The sequence below is a fragment of the Homalodisca vitripennis genome, chromosome 1 (genome assembly GCF_021130785.1).
Source record: "Homalodisca vitripennis isolate AUS2020 chromosome 1, UT_GWSS_2.1, whole genome shotgun sequence".
Classification (NCBI taxonomy): Eukaryota; Metazoa; Arthropoda; class Insecta; order Hemiptera; family Cicadellidae; genus Homalodisca; species Homalodisca vitripennis.
In genome coordinates, this window is record NC_060207.1 from 40,595,356 (window position 1) to 40,615,611 (window position 20,256).

The 20,256-nt window shown below is 33.0% G+C and overlaps 2 protein-coding genes across 6 annotated transcripts in view; one reads left to right on the forward strand and one right to left on the reverse strand.

The window, feature by feature from the left end:
* LOC124360214 (iron-sulfur cluster assembly 1 homolog, mitochondrial) lies at positions 1–18,922 on the reverse strand. 5 transcript variants are annotated; one of them, XM_046813631.1, is made up of 5 exons: positions 18,766–18,922; positions 17,920–18,065; positions 10,295–10,348; positions 2,476–2,581; positions 1–337 (listed from the first exon to the last, which is right to left on the reverse strand). In XM_046813631.1, the coding sequence occupies exons 2-5, from the start codon at positions 18,004–18,006 to the stop codon at positions 189–191; spliced, it is 396 nt and encodes a 131-aa protein (XP_046669587.1). In that variant the 5' UTR covers positions 18,007–18,065; positions 18,766–18,922; the 3' UTR covers positions 1–188. The 5 variants fall into 5 exon arrangements, with proteins under 5 accessions (XP_046669587.1, XP_046669613.1, XP_046669605.1 ...); XM_046813657.1 differs by having other exon boundaries at positions 17,920–18,028; positions 18,766–18,916; XM_046813649.1 differs by lacking the exon at positions 18,766–18,922 and adding an exon at positions 18,369–18,511.
* LOC124360207 overlaps positions 18,461–20,256 on the forward strand; it is a 19,383-nt gene continuing 17,587 nt past the window's right edge. The window contains exon 1 of the mRNA XM_046813618.1: positions 18,461–18,595. Coding sequence (XP_046669574.1) covers positions 18,461–18,595 — 135 coding nt within the window. The remainder of the gene's footprint in view (positions 18,596–20,256) is intronic.

The window sequence follows — 20,256 nt, forward strand, 5'->3', positions numbered from 1 at the left end:
AACATGACAAATTAAAATATTTATTTTGTTTTCTTTATCTAGATGTATACATCAAATGGCATTACATATAATATATACATAAATAAATAAAGCACCTATAGCAGAAAAATATACAAATTTACATTATTTTAATACTAAATTTATATCACAGAAAACAAATCTATGTTTACTACAACTAAAAAAAAGAACTATAGTGAGAAACTCTCGCCGCATCCACATGTGCCTTTTATGTTGGGGTTATTGAAGACAAATTCTGCTGACAGTTTGTCCTCAACATAGTCCATTTCCGTACCCAGGAGAGTTAGTTGTGCCTTCTTGTCAATTATTACTCGAACCCCTGCACAAAGAATAAGTAATGTTAAAAATTGTCTCACTTCACTCTAATCACACTCCTTTCCAAGATATCTCTTGTCAAATTGTTCCAAAATTATGATGAGCAAATTTGAGATGTCCAAATTCCTTCAACCATTATTTATTTTAACTTTATATTTTTAAGCTTTTGTCGTCTATTATCAACTTTAGTTCATCAAATATAGAATGCACGAGAATACTGATTGAACATGAAACAACAACTGCACTCCTTTAAATGTTCTCAGCCCCTTACTTTCTGTTCCATTGCCTATATATCTCTTGATTATGACGATTCATGCATCCGAGTAATGAACAGCAATAATACCTTCTACCAAAGTTTAGTGAGTGCAAAATAAAATCACAGTTGATTGAACAGTCCACATGTTAAGTAACTCAGTTTATCTATTTCCTGATACTACCTCTTGGGAACTGTCAATTTTATAAAATATACAAACTGAAATTAACCCTTTCAGTGCCAACGTCCGACTACACGGATGTACATAAAATGTGCAAGAAGAGCCAGCGTCCGACTACAAGGACGCATGTAAATTGTGCAAGAAGAGCCAGTGTCCGACTACACGGACGTGTTTTAAAATATTCGTAAAAAATATCTAAACAATCCTAATTTTGTTATAATTGTATTTATAAAGATATAAACTAATAAAAAACATTCAGTTGAATGTATTTCCATTACATTAGTGTTATAAATAAAACAAAATACAAGTGGCTGTGGACGTCGCTAGTCTGAGTCTGCTGTCGTCTGTTGTTTAATAACCAACTACACAGTTTCGCCGATTGCGCCGAGCTAACTTGTTGTTTCGTTTATTGTTGTAAAATGTTTACAAAATGAAGCGTAGTGCATCACCTCTTAGTGAAAACACTGTACGGAGAGTGTTAGAAGACGATAGTGATGTTGTTGTGAGTGATAGTGAAAAAAAGGGGACTCCACCCATATTGTTTACCATTTCATAAATGTTAATTTTTTTCTCATTCAAATAAAAAAACTTTTAAGTAGGCTATAAGTGTTTATTAATTGTGTAATTTTAAACTTGAAATAGGCTATTTTTTCTCAATATTTGCCTAATACATAATTTTATAAAGTGAAAAACAGTGTTTAGCAAGATGTGCGAAAAATCCAAATACGCGTTATTTTTGAAAAACAATGATAAAACCTTTATTTTTGAAGATAGATGTAAAATTTTTTGTGTATGTGTTCAAAAGAATGTGGAAGTTCAAATACATACTCAATTTATGGAACAAGGATTTTTTTACTGGCCTTATATTTACACCAAACTGAAAAATTCATCATAAAATTTTATGTAAGTAAAAGTTTTTCTGGTTTTATATTTTTAATGCATGTTGTAGTAAATTTATTTTTCAGTATTAATTTAAAAAACATTGTTTAGAGCAAAACAAAACAAAAAGTAACAATTTTCATCAATAAATAACAAAACTGTGTCAGTTTTTGCAAACTGCTGAAAAATTGGCAATTATACCCTGGCTCTTCTTGCATGAGCATATGGCACTATGCCTGGCATTTCTTGCACGTGCACTAGGGAGAATGTCTGGCACTGAAAGGTTATTTTAATGTTTCATTGTAGAAATTGAAATAAAATAAAAACTTCTTAAAAATCTGTTAGTCACAACTAGCACAAGATAAAGCGATGGCTGCCTTGCCACACACAGCAACCACACCTCACTAAGGTTAGACCAGTCAACAGTTTCACTAGTTCTCATTAATTGTAGAACTAGGCCTGGTTATTTGATCGCACTGTATATAGTTGGCAGTGGAGGAGCCACCATCTCTGTAGGGACGTTGCCTTCATGTCTAAAGCGTTTAAACACATTTCTGTTCTGTATGCTACATTTTTACGACAGATATTTGGAAAAATTCTAAAACCAACTTTACTCCCGCGCGCGTGCACACACACACACACACAATTACTATTATGATATTCAATTTATTTATTTTAATGTTAATCTAAATGCCACATTTATGAACGAATATTATTAAAATTTGACACAAGCCTTATTTTTACTGTTCCACTTGTTATTTTTTCTGATTTCACTAATTTATTCAATAGGAATCCACTGATAGGAGAACATGTATAGCAAAATACTTACCATCTTGAATTACTTCTTCGTCAAACTTTCCTTTCTCTACTGCATAGTCTAATGTATAGCAGAGACCATTGCAACCCCTTTGCTGCACACCGACTTTTAAACCAATCTGTAACAAGATTATTGACAACTATTATCTCAGTCAAGATTTTATTCAAAAAAGCATATATTGATCAAATGATTACTTGATATAGGTCACAAGAAATCCTATTGTCATCTTTCTGTTTTTTATTGCAGCACTTTTATGTTAATTTTAATTTTCTTAATGTCTAACATGTAATTGGTTTCATTGAATTATGTCTAAGTGTAGCTCATTCGTGATTGGTGGGTGGCAAACTGATAAGAAAAACACAACATGCTGAATCATATTATTAATTGATAAAGGGCTTTTCAAATGTGAAAGGAGTCTTTTTGATTGAGATAGAACGAGTTACCAGGATACATCTTCATATGGCAGGTAAGCTGTAAAATGATATTTTTATAACCTAATTTGTACTGTGTAGGCAAGGCATACTTTAAAGAATGTCTTTTGTTGAATGTATTTAAATTTATTGATAGATTTACGTTTTAAGATCAAATGAATGTACACACCTCAAAACAATTAAAGGATCACTTTTAAACAATTAAAGGATCACTTTTATTGCGTCTTGTAAAACAAGTATTAATAACAGAAGAATGTTTGAACTTTGCACACTGATAAAGGAACCTCTCGGTAGCAAAGATAAATAATTCTTGAATATTTCTGACTAATTCAGTAAAAGATAAGAGCGATTATTTCGATATCATGTCAAAACAAGAATGAGATAAGGAAAGGTTCAGGCTCAGTTTTGTCACTAGTTGATCTCGTTCAGTCTGGATTAGGCTTCTATAGTTAGCCCTGTGTGTTTTTATTGTTATGGCGGGTGTTAGACGGATTTTGTCTGAGAGTGATGTCAGTAGAGCTGATACTTTGATAGAAGTTGGAGTTTCCCAACGAGACGTGGGTAGGCGCTTAGGTGTGAGTCAGTTAGTAATTTCAAGATTATGGAACCGACATCAGGAGCTAGGAACTCTGCGACGACGCCCAGGACAAGGCCGCTCGAGATCCACCACGCACATAGAAGATCAATTTTTACGAGTTAATGCACTTCGTAATCGATTTTTAACTGCTAGAGAACTTCAAAACGATCTAAGCCAGGCGACTGGAAATCGTGTGTCAGATCAGACTGTTAGAAATCGACTCCGGGAAGCTGGATTGAGGTCTTGGAGACCTGTCCGAGTGCCGAGATTGACTGCGCGTCATAAGAGAGCCAGATTGCAGTTTGCAAGAGACCATAGGCGTTGGCAGCTGAGACAGTGGCGTAAGGTAATGTTCTCAGACGAATCAAAATTTACAATTTTTGGTAATGACGGCCGCGCGCTCGAGTGTGGAGAAGAGGAAATGAACGGTTTATTAACTGTTGCCTAGCTCCCAGAGTTCCGTTTAGCGGGGGCTCAGTATTAGTGTGGGGTGGCATAACAATTGACGGTCGTACAGACCTTGTCATAATCCGAAACGGTACTTTGACAGCCCAGCGTTATGTGGACGAGGTGTTAGACGTTCATATTCGTCCGAGAGCAGAGCAAGCAGGTCAAAATTTTTTATTTATGCAAGACGGTGCTCGACCACATGCAGCAAGATTGGTCCATGAGTACCTGGGCGAACGCAACATACCACTGCTGGAGTGGCCAGCCTGCAGTCCGGACCTAAACCCGATTGAGCACGTCTGGGACCAACTAGGACGAGGTATCCGGGGCCGCCCAAACCAACCCAGGACTTTGGATGAGCTGGAAATGGCGTTACGAGAAGAATGGGAGCGGTTACCTCAGGATAGCCTCAGACGACTCATCAGAACCATGCCACAGCGTGTTCGTGCGGTTATATCAGCTAGAGGTGGCAATACAAGGTATTGAAAGTGAGATTTAAAAGACGGGTTCATGTCTTATTACATTTGTACTTTAATAAGAGAGTTGTTTTCGTTTTAATTTTGCGGTTTTAAACTTTGTTTACTGTTCTAGCCTAAAATAAAATATCATACAAAAAAAACATATACGATGTATTTTACTTTCAACACCGACTTTGAAATAAAAAAAAATAATTATAAAATTTCGAACCGTTAACCGAGTATATTATGTTAAAAAAGTGATCCTTTAATTGTTTTGAGGTGTGTATGTGACAATCAGTTGGCTGTGACTAGTTTGTGTTTATATTCACAATCCAATTTAGTTTGGTGAAATCTAGGTTTTTAAAATTTTTGTGAATTTCAGTATTATTCGATTTCTGATGATGAGTTTGTACCACAACTTGCCTGTTACACCTATCACAGTTAAAGTGCTGTATTTCTTTCTTAAATTTTATTACTTTACAGTTGTTATTATCAGACAAAGTCAGCAGATAGCATTTCTCGTTTTTATGTTTTTTAAAACTTTACTTATCTTTAGCAAAGCCAACCACTCGTGGGGATGGAAAAGTCAACAACGTATGAAATTGAAATTGTGCGTGAAACCTCACTTCTATATGAGGAGGAACAATGAATTTGATGGTGATGCATGTCACTCCAGGGGATTTGGCTGAGATTAAGCAAATATTTTGAAATTGGTCTTATGAGTAATCATGATGGAAACGAGAAAATAGCAAAATAAATAAATTTGTAAACAAACTCAATACACCCATAACAGATTCAAACAGCACCATATTAACACATGTAGCCTAACTATTGACACATATCCTAATATAATATTATAATTGCGAAATTGCCTTTGTTTGTTTGTTTTGCTTTTACGCATAAACTATTCAACTGAAATTTAAATTGACATTCTCAGGACCCCTGAGTGTGAATATAGGCCTATTGTTACTTCAGAAATCCCTCCGGTTAAAGCAACAAAAAATCCCATCTTCGTCTCCAAAGTTGTGTAATATGAATTGAAAAGAGCCTGTTAAATGTAATAACTATTCTGTGTAAACATTGTATTATGATAGCACAATCATTTAATTAATTTAACAAAAATTTTAAATTTGTTTACATTTATAGAATATAAACATAAAGTAAGTTTGATAGTAATAACACTTCTTATTTCAACGTCAAGGCAACAAGTAAACCAAATAATTTATTCTGGATTTTAATTAATGAACTTAGTTGGGAATGTGTTCATGCTAAGTATTGAATTTGGTTTCCTTAGACATTGTGAGATGACATATTTACAGCACCTGAAGGACCAAAAAACGGATGGACTGGGCATTAGCTTGATTCAACAAACCATTCGCTCTCTATCTGCACTTTGAGGAAACAACCGAGTGCAGTGAGTCTACGATTGTAGCACGTGGAATCACAAAGTAATAGACAAGACACTAAAAACAATTTTTATGACAGATAATCGTCAATGGGACATCGCATCCATCTCTTTTCTCACTGATGTGGGGTATACAATACTGAGTAGGTATATAAATACTGGTATTTATGCAGTGTACCAAGGAAATAATATGTATTGTGAACATGGATTGGGAAGCAAGAACATGTTAATTACTGTATCATGTATCATATTTATTTATGGATAACTATTGTCATAATGCAACTATTGAAATGTGTAAGTATTATTGATGTTGATTTTAGTTTATTTTATTATATATATATAATTTCAATAAACATTGAATCGCAAAAAGTACTTGCTCCGCCGGGAATCGAACCCGGATCTCTCACTTGCCGGGTGAATGTGCTACCATTACACCACAGAGCGCTTACTTTTTCCGATTCAATTATTTTGTATTTGGCCGTATCTGTCACATATGTGTTTAAATAAGCAAACTAACATATGATCGGAAGACCAAATACCTGTCAAACGACTTTTATTTACATTAAATAGTATAAATGGCAATAGCCTTATTTAATTTCAATAAACATTGAATCGCAAAAAGTACTTGCTCCGCCGGGAATCGAACCCGGATCTCTCACTTGCCGGGTGAATGTGCTACCATTACACCACAGAGCGCTTACTTTTTCCGATTCAATTATTTTGTATTTGGCTGTATCTGTCACATATGTGTTTAAATAAGCAAACTAACATATGATCGGAAGACCAAATACCTGTCAAACGACTTTTATTTACATTAAATAGTATAAATGGCAATATGTATTATATGTTTTGAATCCAACCAGCCTCATTACAAAATTATATACAGGTATATTTATATTGTTTCTCAGAGCAAAATAGCAAACTCCAATTTTACATTGAAAATATAATTAATTTGAACTCAAAGTCTAAAATCTGAAATAGGGATTACTCACAATTTTACTCAACTTTTGGTCCTCTTAATCATAAATACTGAAAAATGAGTACCTGATGCATGATATAAATTTCATTTTAAAAATATCATAGGACCTATTGTATAACACCACAAGTGCTTTTACTAAGGAAGCTATGAACTTTGACTATAGAGTTCCTGTATATCAATCTAAATTGAAGTGTTACTGAATTGTGGAAGCTATTCAAACAAACACATGTTATTTTGCATAGTAATTGTGGGCAAAGCCACAGGTATACTTAGGTACATCATTTTATAGTGACCTGGTGTCTACGACTTTTATTATTTAAACACTGAAAAGAAACACAATATATATAGCAGTTGTAGTTATGGATACAATTACATATGTACATTTTGTATACATGACGCCTTATACCATACAGTTAACCGATTTTCAGATCAAGATGGTTTTAGGTCAAATCCTGGAACATATAATTTTAAAATTAAGACAGCTACGGTCTTCGTGTTTGGGATAGTATCCATTGTAAATATTATAATATAATGTAACAATAGTAGTCGGGAACGGTTTCGGGGGGTGCTTAGGGACCATCTGTTTTGGGCCTCGTCGGGTTGACGATATCGTGGCATAGGGTATGTGACGATGGCTTTGTATGAATGGTGATGGATGAATGTCTGTTAATTTCCTTGTAAGTTTTATTTTATTTATTTATTTTTAGTTTCATAGAGAACCTTTAGTTCATTTGATTACTTTATATAAATAGAGATTATAATTTTTTAATGTAAAATAGTAATGTAAACTGTATTGTGGCTCTTATTTTACAGTAATAGTATAGTTTATTAATTTATGGTTAGGTGTAAGAGAGGACTTAATAGTCCTAACCTCGCCAATTGAATATGTTTTACGTTGTATTCAATAAAGACATTTTTCATTTCATTTCATTTTCATTTCAATAACAGGAACGTAAACGAATATTTCCACCTTTAACCCTCAAAGTAACATATGCCAAAAAGACAGTTGCATGTGTGACCACGATCAAAAATGTAGGTGCTTGTTTACGTGATTTTTGAATGCATAAATATTTTTCTATCTCGTTACATCCAACCTCAAATAACATTGGATGATCTGCCATGGAAAAGTACAAATTGCAGTTAACCTAACCATCAATGTGGACTATTATGGCACCACCCTGCACTTCTGGCAGAAAAGAAAAACATTGCGTGAGATAGTACCTTCCTTGAAGTTCAGAACATGTTTAGTGCTCGTAAAGGTTAAATGTAACCTTTTCTATCTATAATATGTACCCATTTATCTACCTATATCATGTAATAAAAAAAGTAGACGGGATATAATATCACACTTCATTTTATATTTTTTAATTATTATTTTCAGTATACTTCATCTTTTTGACACCCAAAACCGTCTTAAATGTAATTAAAAAAATTAAACTTAATACTATAATTATAAAGAATTACCTAAAAATAAAATTATTAAAAATATACTGCCAGACCTGAAGTAATGCGTTAGCCTACTACAGGAACATATACAAACACACATATCTATACTGACTGACACTTCATAAACTATCTTACTTAACATGTTCACGACAACGGCTTTTTCTGGACTTTTTTATTTGCCATCGAATGTTCAATAATTATGACAAAAAACCGTAGTCGGTTTCTTAACTTTAAACGTCTAAGCATAACAAGAAAACTATGTAGACTTATAATTTCGCATAAAAAATTATTTCAATATGTTTTTTTTTACTTTTCCCCATGTATTCCAAAAAATACAAAATTAATTTACCTTAAAAATTAATCAGTCGTAAGCCTGATGAGGTACACGATAGTCTGAGGTACTTATATAACGATCAAATTTAACAAACCACCAAGACATGCAAACAATAAAACCGCAATAAGGAAATGCATAGGAACTTGCCCCATCGGTGCACGACGCACTTTTAGAAAAACCCGGCGTGTACCTGATCGAGTACCCAATGGCACTTGTGAAAGTTCAAGTATACCTGGTGTTTTAAGAGAAATGCCCCTATGCTTCCTATTAAATAATGTTTTAATGACTTACAGCTATTATAATTTTACATTTAACCCTCCAAGTGTTGTTCAACAAAATTTTGTCGGTCAAACATTCCCTTGCATAATCACTTATTACAATATATTCCGGCAACGTATCGATTCGATTCATGCACCATTGGATTCGGGAAGAAAAAGCCTAAGGAATATTATAGTGTTATTCCTTATTTGTATTGTAGTTGCAACGTACCAAGTTCGTAGTTTGGAACATAAAAGAGAACGATGCAGTTTTTATTGTGACCGCCATGTTGTCGCTGCCGTTCTGATTTGTTTCTGTGACGAGTCGTGTTTATTAGTAAGTTTTAGTAGTTTTATTTGTGTTTTAGTGTCGTGTTTAGTGTGTAGTGAGTTGTTAAGATATTGCAGTAGTGCAAATAAATATATTTTAGAATAAATAAATTTCTTCTTACTGAAATATGTTTGATGAATTATCGAATCTGTGTAGGCTATGGCAAAATGACTTGGCTAAAATTCATTTCACGTAATTAATTTTTTTATACTGTTTTCTTATGGTCAATTCAACCTATTTCATCAATTTTCAGTGATGTAAATAAATATTAACATATTTTGTAAAACTGTGTATTTTATTGTAAATTTGAATTTTGTCTGATTGGTACGCATTATTATATTTTATTTTATAAATTTGGTATTATTCCATATATTTAGACACAGTTTATGGTTTTCTAAAACTACATAAAATTTCCCATCAGATGTAAACCATAGATTTATAAATTTGGATATAATACAAGCTTTGAAAAACATTTTATACTTTGCTGTTTGAAAATTTTTCGCAAAAGTTTTGAGTAATGACAAAATTAAACTTTTTTTGACTCTTCAAAATAAAAGTTATGGAATTTATTTTACTGCTGCTGTACAGTTTACTTCATTCTGAGTAATAAAACATGCAATATAACATGTATTCAAGTAAAACTGTATTAGTAAAACTTTTATTAGCAAACTCTTACATATACACCCTATTTTCACAATTTATGCACATCGCTGCTTTTTGTTATATAGCGTTATTATAGTTTCATAAATTTGTATAATGCTTGTGTTTTTCTGAAACTAGAATAAATTTGACACAAAATGGCTATCTCACTTTTATAGTTTTCTTACTATAACTTGGTTTGCTAGGTATGGTCCCCCCCAAATTAAAAAAAAAATGTAAATTTTGAATTTCATGGAAAACAATTTTTTGTAACAATTTTTTTAAGGCCAACTTTAAATGCTAATATTATTATATGTTTAATTCTGAACACAAAAATATATACTTCTATATATATTACTTTTAATTTATAATTTTAATAAATATTTTTTTTAAACCCTTGCACGAGGCTCTAAAACATGCCGCCACTACCGGAAAAAATGACCACCACTAGGAGGGTTAAAGGCTAATGTATTATATACTCTAAAGAATTGTAAAGTACACAACTTACTTACTATTATGATACTTACAAATTCTGATTTTTCTCCTAGAATCTGTTTTATCTTGTTTACTGCTGCAGGTGTCTGAAATAACAGTTCCTTATTAATAATTTAACTTTTGACGATAGTCTTAATTCTTTGAATATCCTGTACAGAGTGGATCTTAAAGCTGTATCTAAAGAGTCTGAAGTCAAATATATTAATGCATGAGACTTAATTTTACTAAAACAAAAAATGAAATTAGTGTATAGTTGAAATGATAAAAACAAAACAATCATATAGAGCATGTTTGTAACCTAATCTAATCCAACAACCTAAGGGAGAAATTTTGAAACTGTTCATATAACTATGTAAATACAATTTTATACCACTTTATATGGTAAGTTAAGCAAATGTGAAGAGAGAAAAAAAAAACGGATACGCCTGATGAAAAAAGGTATCTATTTCTTGACAAAAATTGTGACAAGTGATGTGGTGCTGTTTTTATGACTAACAAAAGTTACACTGCTTAAAATAAATAAAACATTTGAAAATTCAGTAAATATACAGTAGAACCTCTAATAACTGACCTTCCCACCCGACTCCTCCCGATATACAACCTAGTGTCCAACCGTCTGTGGGGTTCAACCGTACTCTGTTGGCCTGTCTAGACTTGAAAGAATGACTCATCCACACTCCAATATTCTTTAAAAACTGTAAATGTTTGAAATGTATTCAGCACATATGAATTCTGGTATTTGCAAGTACAATAAAGTTGTTCGCTTTTGTAATACACTGCATACATGTAGTTTTTTCTATCTGGGAAAGGCATTTTTTGCTCCTCCCGATATCCGATCTTTTGGCAGTTCCAACCATGGCTCGGTCCCGTCATGGTCGGATATGTGAGGTTCTACTGTATATGAACATTCTAGAGATATACAATAAATTCTACACAAAGCAGAACATTTCATCTAGTTATGGTAACTTGAAAAACTCGACAGTTAACTCATATAAATCAATAAAACTGACTTTAATAGCTTGGCTTTTAAAAATTAACCTATATCCTTTAATGCCATGACCTGTGATTGACAATATATTAGTCAGCTAGGCTACTAATTGGCAGGAAACTAGTGCATATAAAAGGACACCACACAACTTAGGACATCAAAAGCAGTAAATGTGTTAACACTCTAAATGACGACGAATTGGTATTCCACTGATTATGGAGATTTGTTAATGGCAATCAATGGATCGTCCATTGCATTGTATCATTCTTTATAGTACGTATTCAGGTGGATAACGATGTAAGTTAGATACCACTGGAAATTAAAAGAAATACTGTTAAGTTACTGCTGAATAAACTTTGTTATAAAAGTTGTAATACCTCTTGTGAATTTTAGAATAAAGTATGTTTTTATGGTAATGAATTTTGTGATTAATGCACTATTTCCTTCCAGTTCAATATGTAGTTTATTCCAGTCATTTATTTATTAAAAAAAGAAACGCTAAAAACTGTTCTCTTTCTACAACTAGAATACATTAATTTAGAATGTTTTGGCTATCTTGGATGTTTAAATTAATTTGCATAGGCATAAGTAACTTTACACTTTCTAATTTTTCAGATCAAAGTTTTTAACTACGATAAAAGACAATATTGAAATAAGCTTGGCATATTTATATTATAGCTGCAGTATAATAAGCAGGCGCCAACACAATTGGATGATGATTATTTCATGATATGGAATCATCAATATTCATGACCATCTAAAGCAGGGGTGCCCAACCTTTTTTACCCAAGGGCCACATTGTAAAGCCTTTATGGCCAGGCGGGCCAACATCCCGGGGGATTTGGAGCCCCAAACAACTGAGTTGGGTAGGGGTTACGTCACCGCACCGCGGACTGTGCCGTGCTTTACGCGCGCTCTATTCGCCAGCCGGCAGCCACCACCGTAGTCAGTGAAATCTGTCTGCAACTACTTTACTTCTTTCAACACTCATACTCCACCAAATGAATACGACTCGTTCTACGTGAAATCGGCTGGACTGCTTGGTTCTCAAAATTTGTATTTATTTAATATTTCAAATGCTTGTAAACAAATTTGGTTGTTTTGGCAACAAGACGGGCCACATAAAACTGACTCGCGGGCCGGACTCGGCCCGCGGGCCGTAGGTTGGGCAGCCCTGATCTAAAGGACTGAAAGCAAAATGTCAGACCAAATAACGTAATAGATATTTCTAAGAACAATATGGTTTGTCTAGTTTTCAATTTTAGAAATGAATGTATAAATATTAATATAATTTACATATGAAGTATTTATTTATTTATTTGAATAGAAATCAAATAGCTGTTCAAGGGCTTAATAGTATTCAAGACTAACCATAACAAAACTAGAGTATAAACTAAGCAAACTATAAGTACATTCCTCATTCAGAATCTTTAGGCAGTAAAAATGGCAGCAAGCTATAAAAAGTGGCCATCACTACAATCAAATCAGCGAAACCAAATTGTCAATTCAAATAACTTAACTATTGGATACAAGAACATTCTGATTATAATGGTATATAATTAATTATTAACCGCTTTTTTTATGTATTAAACAACTTTTTTTTATTAATTAAAAAACGTGTGGTATTTGAGTAATGGCCCCAAGTACAATATCGATGAATCGATGAACATGTGTTATTTGTGTCACAAGTTGTCAATACACTTTTATTTCACAAAATAGTAAGGAGTAGCCGGGGAGACTATAATAAGCAGCCTACACTTGTTTAAATGTTATTATCGAACTATTCGTTATACTATCATAAATACATTATTATATATTAATCATACGAAATAAGAATTATAATGCATTATCAACAATAATAATACATTACAATTTTTAATACCATAGATTTAAAAATAACATTACAAAATAACAAATCCAACAATGGCCTAGACCTACACATCAGAAATACAATACAATATTTATAGATTGTGCGGATAGCAGTGAGCAACCGCTTTAGTAAGGGTAGTAGCCAAACCCACACATACATCTAGAAATTTATTCGTTACTTCTTGCTTGCTCTTTATTGTTTACATGAGAAATGACAGTAACTAATAAGTAGGAATCATATGTTTTGTTAAATAAATTTTGGTACTTTGGGATTATACCGACCACACTAGTATGAAGAACACAAAAATAGAAATTTATAGAAACAAACATGATAGAACGAAAAAACAACTCTTCAATTACAAACTTACAAGCATTTCCAGGTATTGTGATCGTTATTGTTGTCGCTGTTATCTTATCTTTCTCGAGAATCCTGATTACGGCAGACCGCGCGGCATCACGTGATTTGCACGGTACATAATTGCCTTTCCATTACAATTCAATTTATATTTCTGATTAGCCCCTCTAGAATTTGATATTTTACTGATAGGTACTATCTCGAGGGATGTTTTTCTTTCGTCGACATCAGCGCGGGGCAGCACCGAAGGTGCTGCCAAAGCCCGCGCTGATGGCCGGAGGCACTCGCATTTTGGGTGGCGGAATGTGATCAAGAATAAAAACAAGTTTTTAGTGTTTTTTTAATAAAGAGTTTAGTTTGGTAAATGTTTGTTTTTGTTGAATTTTTGTGTTTGGAGAAATGTAGAGGTAAAACACGGAAGTACAACAAAGCGATGCACCAGCTGAACGGGCGGCGAGACTCTGCAATCACGTTATCTACTAGACGCTCGACTTTGACCTCTGTCTGAGGATGGGGAGGGGTTTGCGATAAGACAATTCCTGTTTTATATTGACGAAATATTGTTCTACGCTAATCTAGTAATCAGTAGAAACGAAATGTGAAATAACGATTCATGTCTGGGTGTGGTCGGTATAATCCCAAAGTACCTAAATTTTAATGTTGAATTATTCATCCAGATAAAAACAATCAAACCATTCGATAAAAACGACCAAATAAATAAAAAACCAATTTAAATAAATAAAACCAAATAAAGAACGCAGGCTGCTTATTAAAGTCTACCGGAGTAGCCTAAGTAAGTTTTACATTGCTTACAACAAGTATAAACACACATTAGATTGTTTTTAATTAATCATTACATTATTACCTTCGTAGCTTTAAAAACATAGCTGAACTATACTAGGCCTACCTATAATTTGAAGTTATACCTAGGTAGGTAATAATAAAAATAACAGAAGTTACAGTATAATAAGCAGCCACCAACACAATCGGTTTATTATTATCGATTTTAAATATCAATACTATTGAATACGACCTTTGACCTATAGATATTCATAATTAATCATTGCCAGCATTCTTTATTTAGACTAGTGACTTTATTACCAGCTGTTATTAGATGGCAAATAGTGTTTCGCTGCAAGAAAAATAAGAACAAACATGATGTAGGCTATCTAAAAACTATCTTGGTAAGACTTTTTTAACATTCTGGATTTGGTATTATGAAAATAATGAAAAATTGTGTTGAAATCAAACAAACTATGACTTATTTAAATAATTAATGTACTTTTGACGGCATCAGTACCTGCAGAAATACCATTTCAGATAGGTAAAGTAATCGTAAGTACTACGCTGCTCAAATGTTGTTTAAATAAAGTATAGTTACTTTATGGGTACTTTGGGATTATACCGACCACACCCAGACATGAATCGTTATTTGACATTTTGCTTCTACTGATTACTAGATTAGCGTGGAACAATATTTCGTCAATATAAAACAGGAATTGTCTTATCGCAAACCCCTCCCCATCCTCAGACAGAGGTCAAAGTCGAGCGGTCTAGTAGATAACGTGATTGCAGAGTCTCGCCGCCCGTTCAGCTGTTGAGTTGCTTTGTACTTCTGTGTTTTACCCGTACATTTCTCCAAATACAAAAATTCAACAAAAACAAACATTACCAAACAAAAACTAAACTCTTTATTGAAAAAAAAAAAAAAACACTCAAAACTTGTTTTTATTCTTAATCACACTCCGCCACCCAAAATGCAAGTGCCTCCGACCATCAGCGCGGGCTTCGGCAGCAACTTAGGTGCTGCCGAAGCCCGGGCTAATGTCAACGAAAGAAAAACATCCCTCGAGATAGTACCTATTAGTAAAATATCAAATTCTAGAGGGGCTGATCAGAAATATAAATTACAATTATAATGGAAAGGCAATTATGTACCGTGCAAAAAACTTAAATAATCATGTGATGCCGCGCGGCCTGCCGTAATCGGGATTCTCGAGAAAGATAAGATAACAGCGACAACAATACCGATCACAACACCTGGAAATGCTTGTAAATTTGTAATTTTGTAATTAAAGAGTTGTTTTTTCATTCTATCATGTTTGTTTCTATAAATTTATATTTTTGTGTTCTTCATACGGGTGTGGTCGGTAAAATCCCAAAGTACCATTTTATGTAATCTAAAACAAATACATTTATTTTACATATAAGTTAACAGTAAGTAGCTTCACAATAATACAATTTTAAAAGGATAAAACAATTCAGTTTGACATTATCGCTCAAAATTAATTCAAAGTAAAATAGTGTTTGGAAATAAATTCAAAATTAAAATCATGCATTTCGTTATCGACTAATGGTGGCAAGAACAGTGACGTACATGTATTCTTTGGGGTAGACAATAAGCGACCTACACTTGTTATTTAATTGTTATTGTTGAATGGTTTGATTGTTTTTACCTGAAGGAATAATTCAAAATTACAATTTATTTAACTTTGCATCTATGATTTCAACTTATTAGTTATAGTAGTTTTAATGTAAACAATAAACAGCAAGAAGTAACTAATCTTTTAAAACTTTGAAAATAGCGATAAATATAAGATATTTCTCACATTTTATATAAGATAAGATGAGATATTTCTCACAAGTGACTGTTTAAATGGCTTCAACATGTGGACTTGGCTTCTGGTAACCCATGGGAAGAATTCTTTCCTCCTTTTCACAATTAAAAGCTGTTACTCTTTGATATCAAGCTGGGCAAGTTATAAATATTGTAAGGTTTCTTTGATATTAAAGACCATAGTTGGTTTTGTTCTTTTGTAATGTTATTGTTAAATTGATGTTTTTAAAATTGTAATGTACGAGATTCTTCTTGTTACGGCAGTTTATTATAACTCTTATTGCGTATGATTTTTATATATATCAAACAATATGTTATTATTATTCGATAATAGCAATCGAATAACAAGTGTAATCCACTTAATAAGTTTCCCCCTTCTTTGCTTCATAAGCAGACACGTTTATCCTTGAAAATATATAGGATAAGTAAATGTTATTGTTTTGTTGTAATTATATATTATATTTTAATTTGTAAATTATATTAATATTTATACATTAATTTCTAAGATTGAAAACAAGCAAACCTAGGCTATATTGTTCTTGGAAATATCTATTACGTTATTTGGTCCGTCATTTTGCTTTCAGTCCTTTGGATGGTCATGAATACCAATGATTCAAAATATTTGATAATCATCATCCGATTGTGTAGGTGGCCGCTTATTGTACTGCAGCCCATAATTCGATTTGACATTTAGATTAGAGTTTTTATTGTTCAGTAGTTGATATAATCAGATATAAAACAGATGATTCAATTGTCTGGGTGGCCACTTGTTATATTACAGCAAAAAATATGAAAGATTGTGAAGCTAACATCTTATTGCTTCTAGGCTAATTACCAAAAAATTAAAAGTAAAAACGGTAATTCTAAGCAATATATGGGTCAACCTCGATTTTTCTCATATTACAATATAATGTTCCAATAGTCAATTAGAAAAGGAAATGACTAGAATTTCTTGCCGGAAAGCAGTTATAGGGCAGGCAACTCATATTACAATATAATGTTCCAATAGTCAATTAGAAAAGGAAATGACTAGAATTTCTTGCTGGAAAGCAGTTATAGGGAGCAGGCAACCGCGAGAATTACCTATTAGTGATCAGGGGCACTGACGTGATCTGGGCTTCAAATTTGGAACTACTCGAGTTAATTTTTTTTCTAAAAGAGCAAGCAGCGCGAAGCGCTGCGCAGCGGGCAAGCATCGTGCGTGATCTTCGTCTATACTGAATTGATTCAGGCCAAAGGAATGACACAGATTCCTTTACCAGATTTTTACGGAGATTTTGTATTGGGCGGATTATATTGGTTTACTTTGCTTTCCAGCATGTAATTATGTGTTTAAAATTGTTTTTCATACATTACCTACATTATATTGTAATATGTAATAACAATTTATCAGAAATTTTTAATAAAAAAAGGATCACGCACGATGCCTGCCCGCTGCGCAGCGCATCGCGCTGCTTGCTCTTTTAGAAAAAAAAATTAACTCGAGTAGTTCCAAATTTGAAGCCCAGATCACGTGAGTGCCCCTGATCACTAATAGGTAACTCTAAGCAATATATGACCGTCTGGCGATTGCCTGCTCCCTATAACTGCTTTCCGGCAAGAAATTCTAGTCATTTCCTTTTCTAATTGACTATTGGAACATTATATTGTAATATGAGAAAAATCGAGGTTGACCCATATATTGCTTAGAATTACCGTAAAACCTATTTTACTTAGAAGAATTTCTAGCAGAAATTCACTTAGGCAGTAAGAAGTGTATAACCCTACTGATCGTTATATAAACATACAGGTTTATCAATAAATTAACAACCATTATGTTATTGCTCACCAAAACTAATGCTGCTCTTGGAGGAAATTTCCGTTTCACTGCTCTAACAGAAGCTGAAGCAGCCAATCTGCCGATAGAGGAAGCCATCACTTGTAGTTGTAGCAAATATCTAATCAAGTTTACCACACTTTACAATTTGGCACAAGCTAAAATATATTAAATATATGGTTAGAAAATGATTTAAAAGCTTGACAATAAGCCTAATTAATGAATAAAAACTAATCCAGTCTAATCAGAACAAATTGCTCAAAAACTTAAAAAAACGTTTAGGTACAAATTACTTTTAATTTTGGTATTAGGTATTAGTTGGCTAAAAATACTAAATAAAGCCAAAATTACAATAACAAAAACAAACATCTGATGATGAGAGAAGTGGTTTTTTTTACGTACGATCAGCTGTGGAACAGCTGATTTTCTCTCCTCCAATCAATGACTGGTTCCGAACGTACCCGAAGTGTACTTCGGATTGAATGACGTCAGGTTCGTGAAGTATCGTAACAGGTCTGCCAGTTATTATGCTCCCAGAATTCCTCAATAGTACATGTCGGCCATAAGTGCTAGGTGGCTGTATGTCGGTTGGGGAGCTGTTACCTTCGAGACCAATTACGGCCTCATGCAGCTATCTCCTCCAGAGATTAAGGAAAAATTACTGCGGGCATTGGACAAGGACTATAATGTAAGCAATAATAATTATATAATTAAATCGTTAAAGTGTATTTCGTATATATTGTGACTACGTAGGAACAATCGTGAGTGGCGTGTGTATGTGGTGTTTAAGGTGTTATTTATAAGCGTTATTAATGAAATATAAACCATTAATTGACCTAAAATCCCTATAAAAGTTACCTGTGTTATGTTGAGAGTTCTTGGTGTTATTCATTTTAACATTAGTAACAGATAAGTGTAACTATTTTTGATTGAAAAATGTCTTACGGAGCTGTAGAAAGCACTGCCTACCCTTGGCCCACCTCACAGGCTCTCATACGCGGCACTGCGCTTGCGCACTGGCACTTCCTACAGTTCCGGTCGACAGTCGACCTATGAAAACGTCTGAAATGCTCAATATTGCAATATCCACTCATTGTATTTACGCTATTTTACAAACATTGAAATGATTGCTTTAAAATTTGCATGTTAATTATTAGATTTTAATTTGTTATATTTGCATGCATTTATTTTTTCCTCAGTAATTTATTCCCCAGATAGGCTTTACTAATCTTAGTTTAAGTTTAACGTTGTTTTATTTAGCATTTAATCACAATCTAGACTCTTAATTAGAAAATATTACAATTAATTACTTGTATTAAAACATAAGAACAAATTCTTGAATGTCTGTAATAGATTTTACAGAATCACAGATGGCAAGTTCAAAGCTAGGCTTGTGACTTTTGGTCCATGATTCATCAAGTTTCACTTTGACACTCTTATTAAAAGATGTGCTAAAAAATATAGGAAGCTCTATTTTTACCACTTTGAACCATTTAGATACATAAGTACAGCATAGACTAAACTTAAGTAGCCTACATTTTGTTAATAAAAATTCAAGTTCCATTTCTAATCATTACTTAAGATTACAATAGGGTAGGGTCCAATAAGCGGACCCGGTTTTTTATATCGAAATTGGCAAACGATATTACTTAATCATAACCATCGATATAATCAATCGATACTGATGAATTATTTTTAACAACTTAAATAATCTATATGAACAGCTGTAAACACTTTCAAATAATACAATTAAGGTAATATTTTAAATTTCACGTAACATTGTGTATTAAAATGGCCGTCAATCTTAGGAAGCTTCACGAAATTGCTTTAAAAGACGACAAAATATGTTTTTTATGGCTTCAGGATGTTGGGTTAGTACCTAAGAATCCATTATGTGATATTTGTGGAAAGGTAACAAATGTAACTGTCAGAGGAGCTAACATGGTCGTCTTCAGATGCAAAAAAAGAAGGTAATGGTGGACACAACTTTAGTAAAAACGTTTTCGTTCTATTTCATTTAGTTAAAGTTATTAGTTTCCCTGATTTTGGTTATGTTCATTTATTATTTGTTATCATTAAATTCACATTTTAATTTAAACATATGATTGTTATTACTTTTATATCGATTGATAGTCTATGATTCGATATGCGAATATTAGGTATCGATGATTATATTCTTCGATATAAAAAACCGGGTCCGCTTATTGGACCGTACCCTTACAATACAATATAAAAACTAGCTATCAGTAATTTTTTACTCATATAAAATTAGTAGCTTAATTTACCTATTTTACATTTGGGCCTACATAGCCTATTTTTAACACTCATTGGCATTATGCTTAAATTTTC

Coding starts and splice junctions, on each gene's coding strand:
- LOC124360214 (XM_046813631.1), bottom strand. CDS start 18,006: ATGGCTTCCTCTATCGGCAGATTGGCTGCTTCAGCTTCTGTTAGAGCA. Junction 10,349..17,919: donor CAAGAGCAGCATTAGTTTTG/GTGAGCAATAAC, acceptor CTGTTATTTCAG/ACACCTGCAGCAGTAAACAA. Junction 2,582..10,294: donor TAGGAGAAAAATCAGAATTT/GTAAGTATCATA, acceptor ATCTTGTTACAG/ATTGGTTTAAAAGTCGGTGT.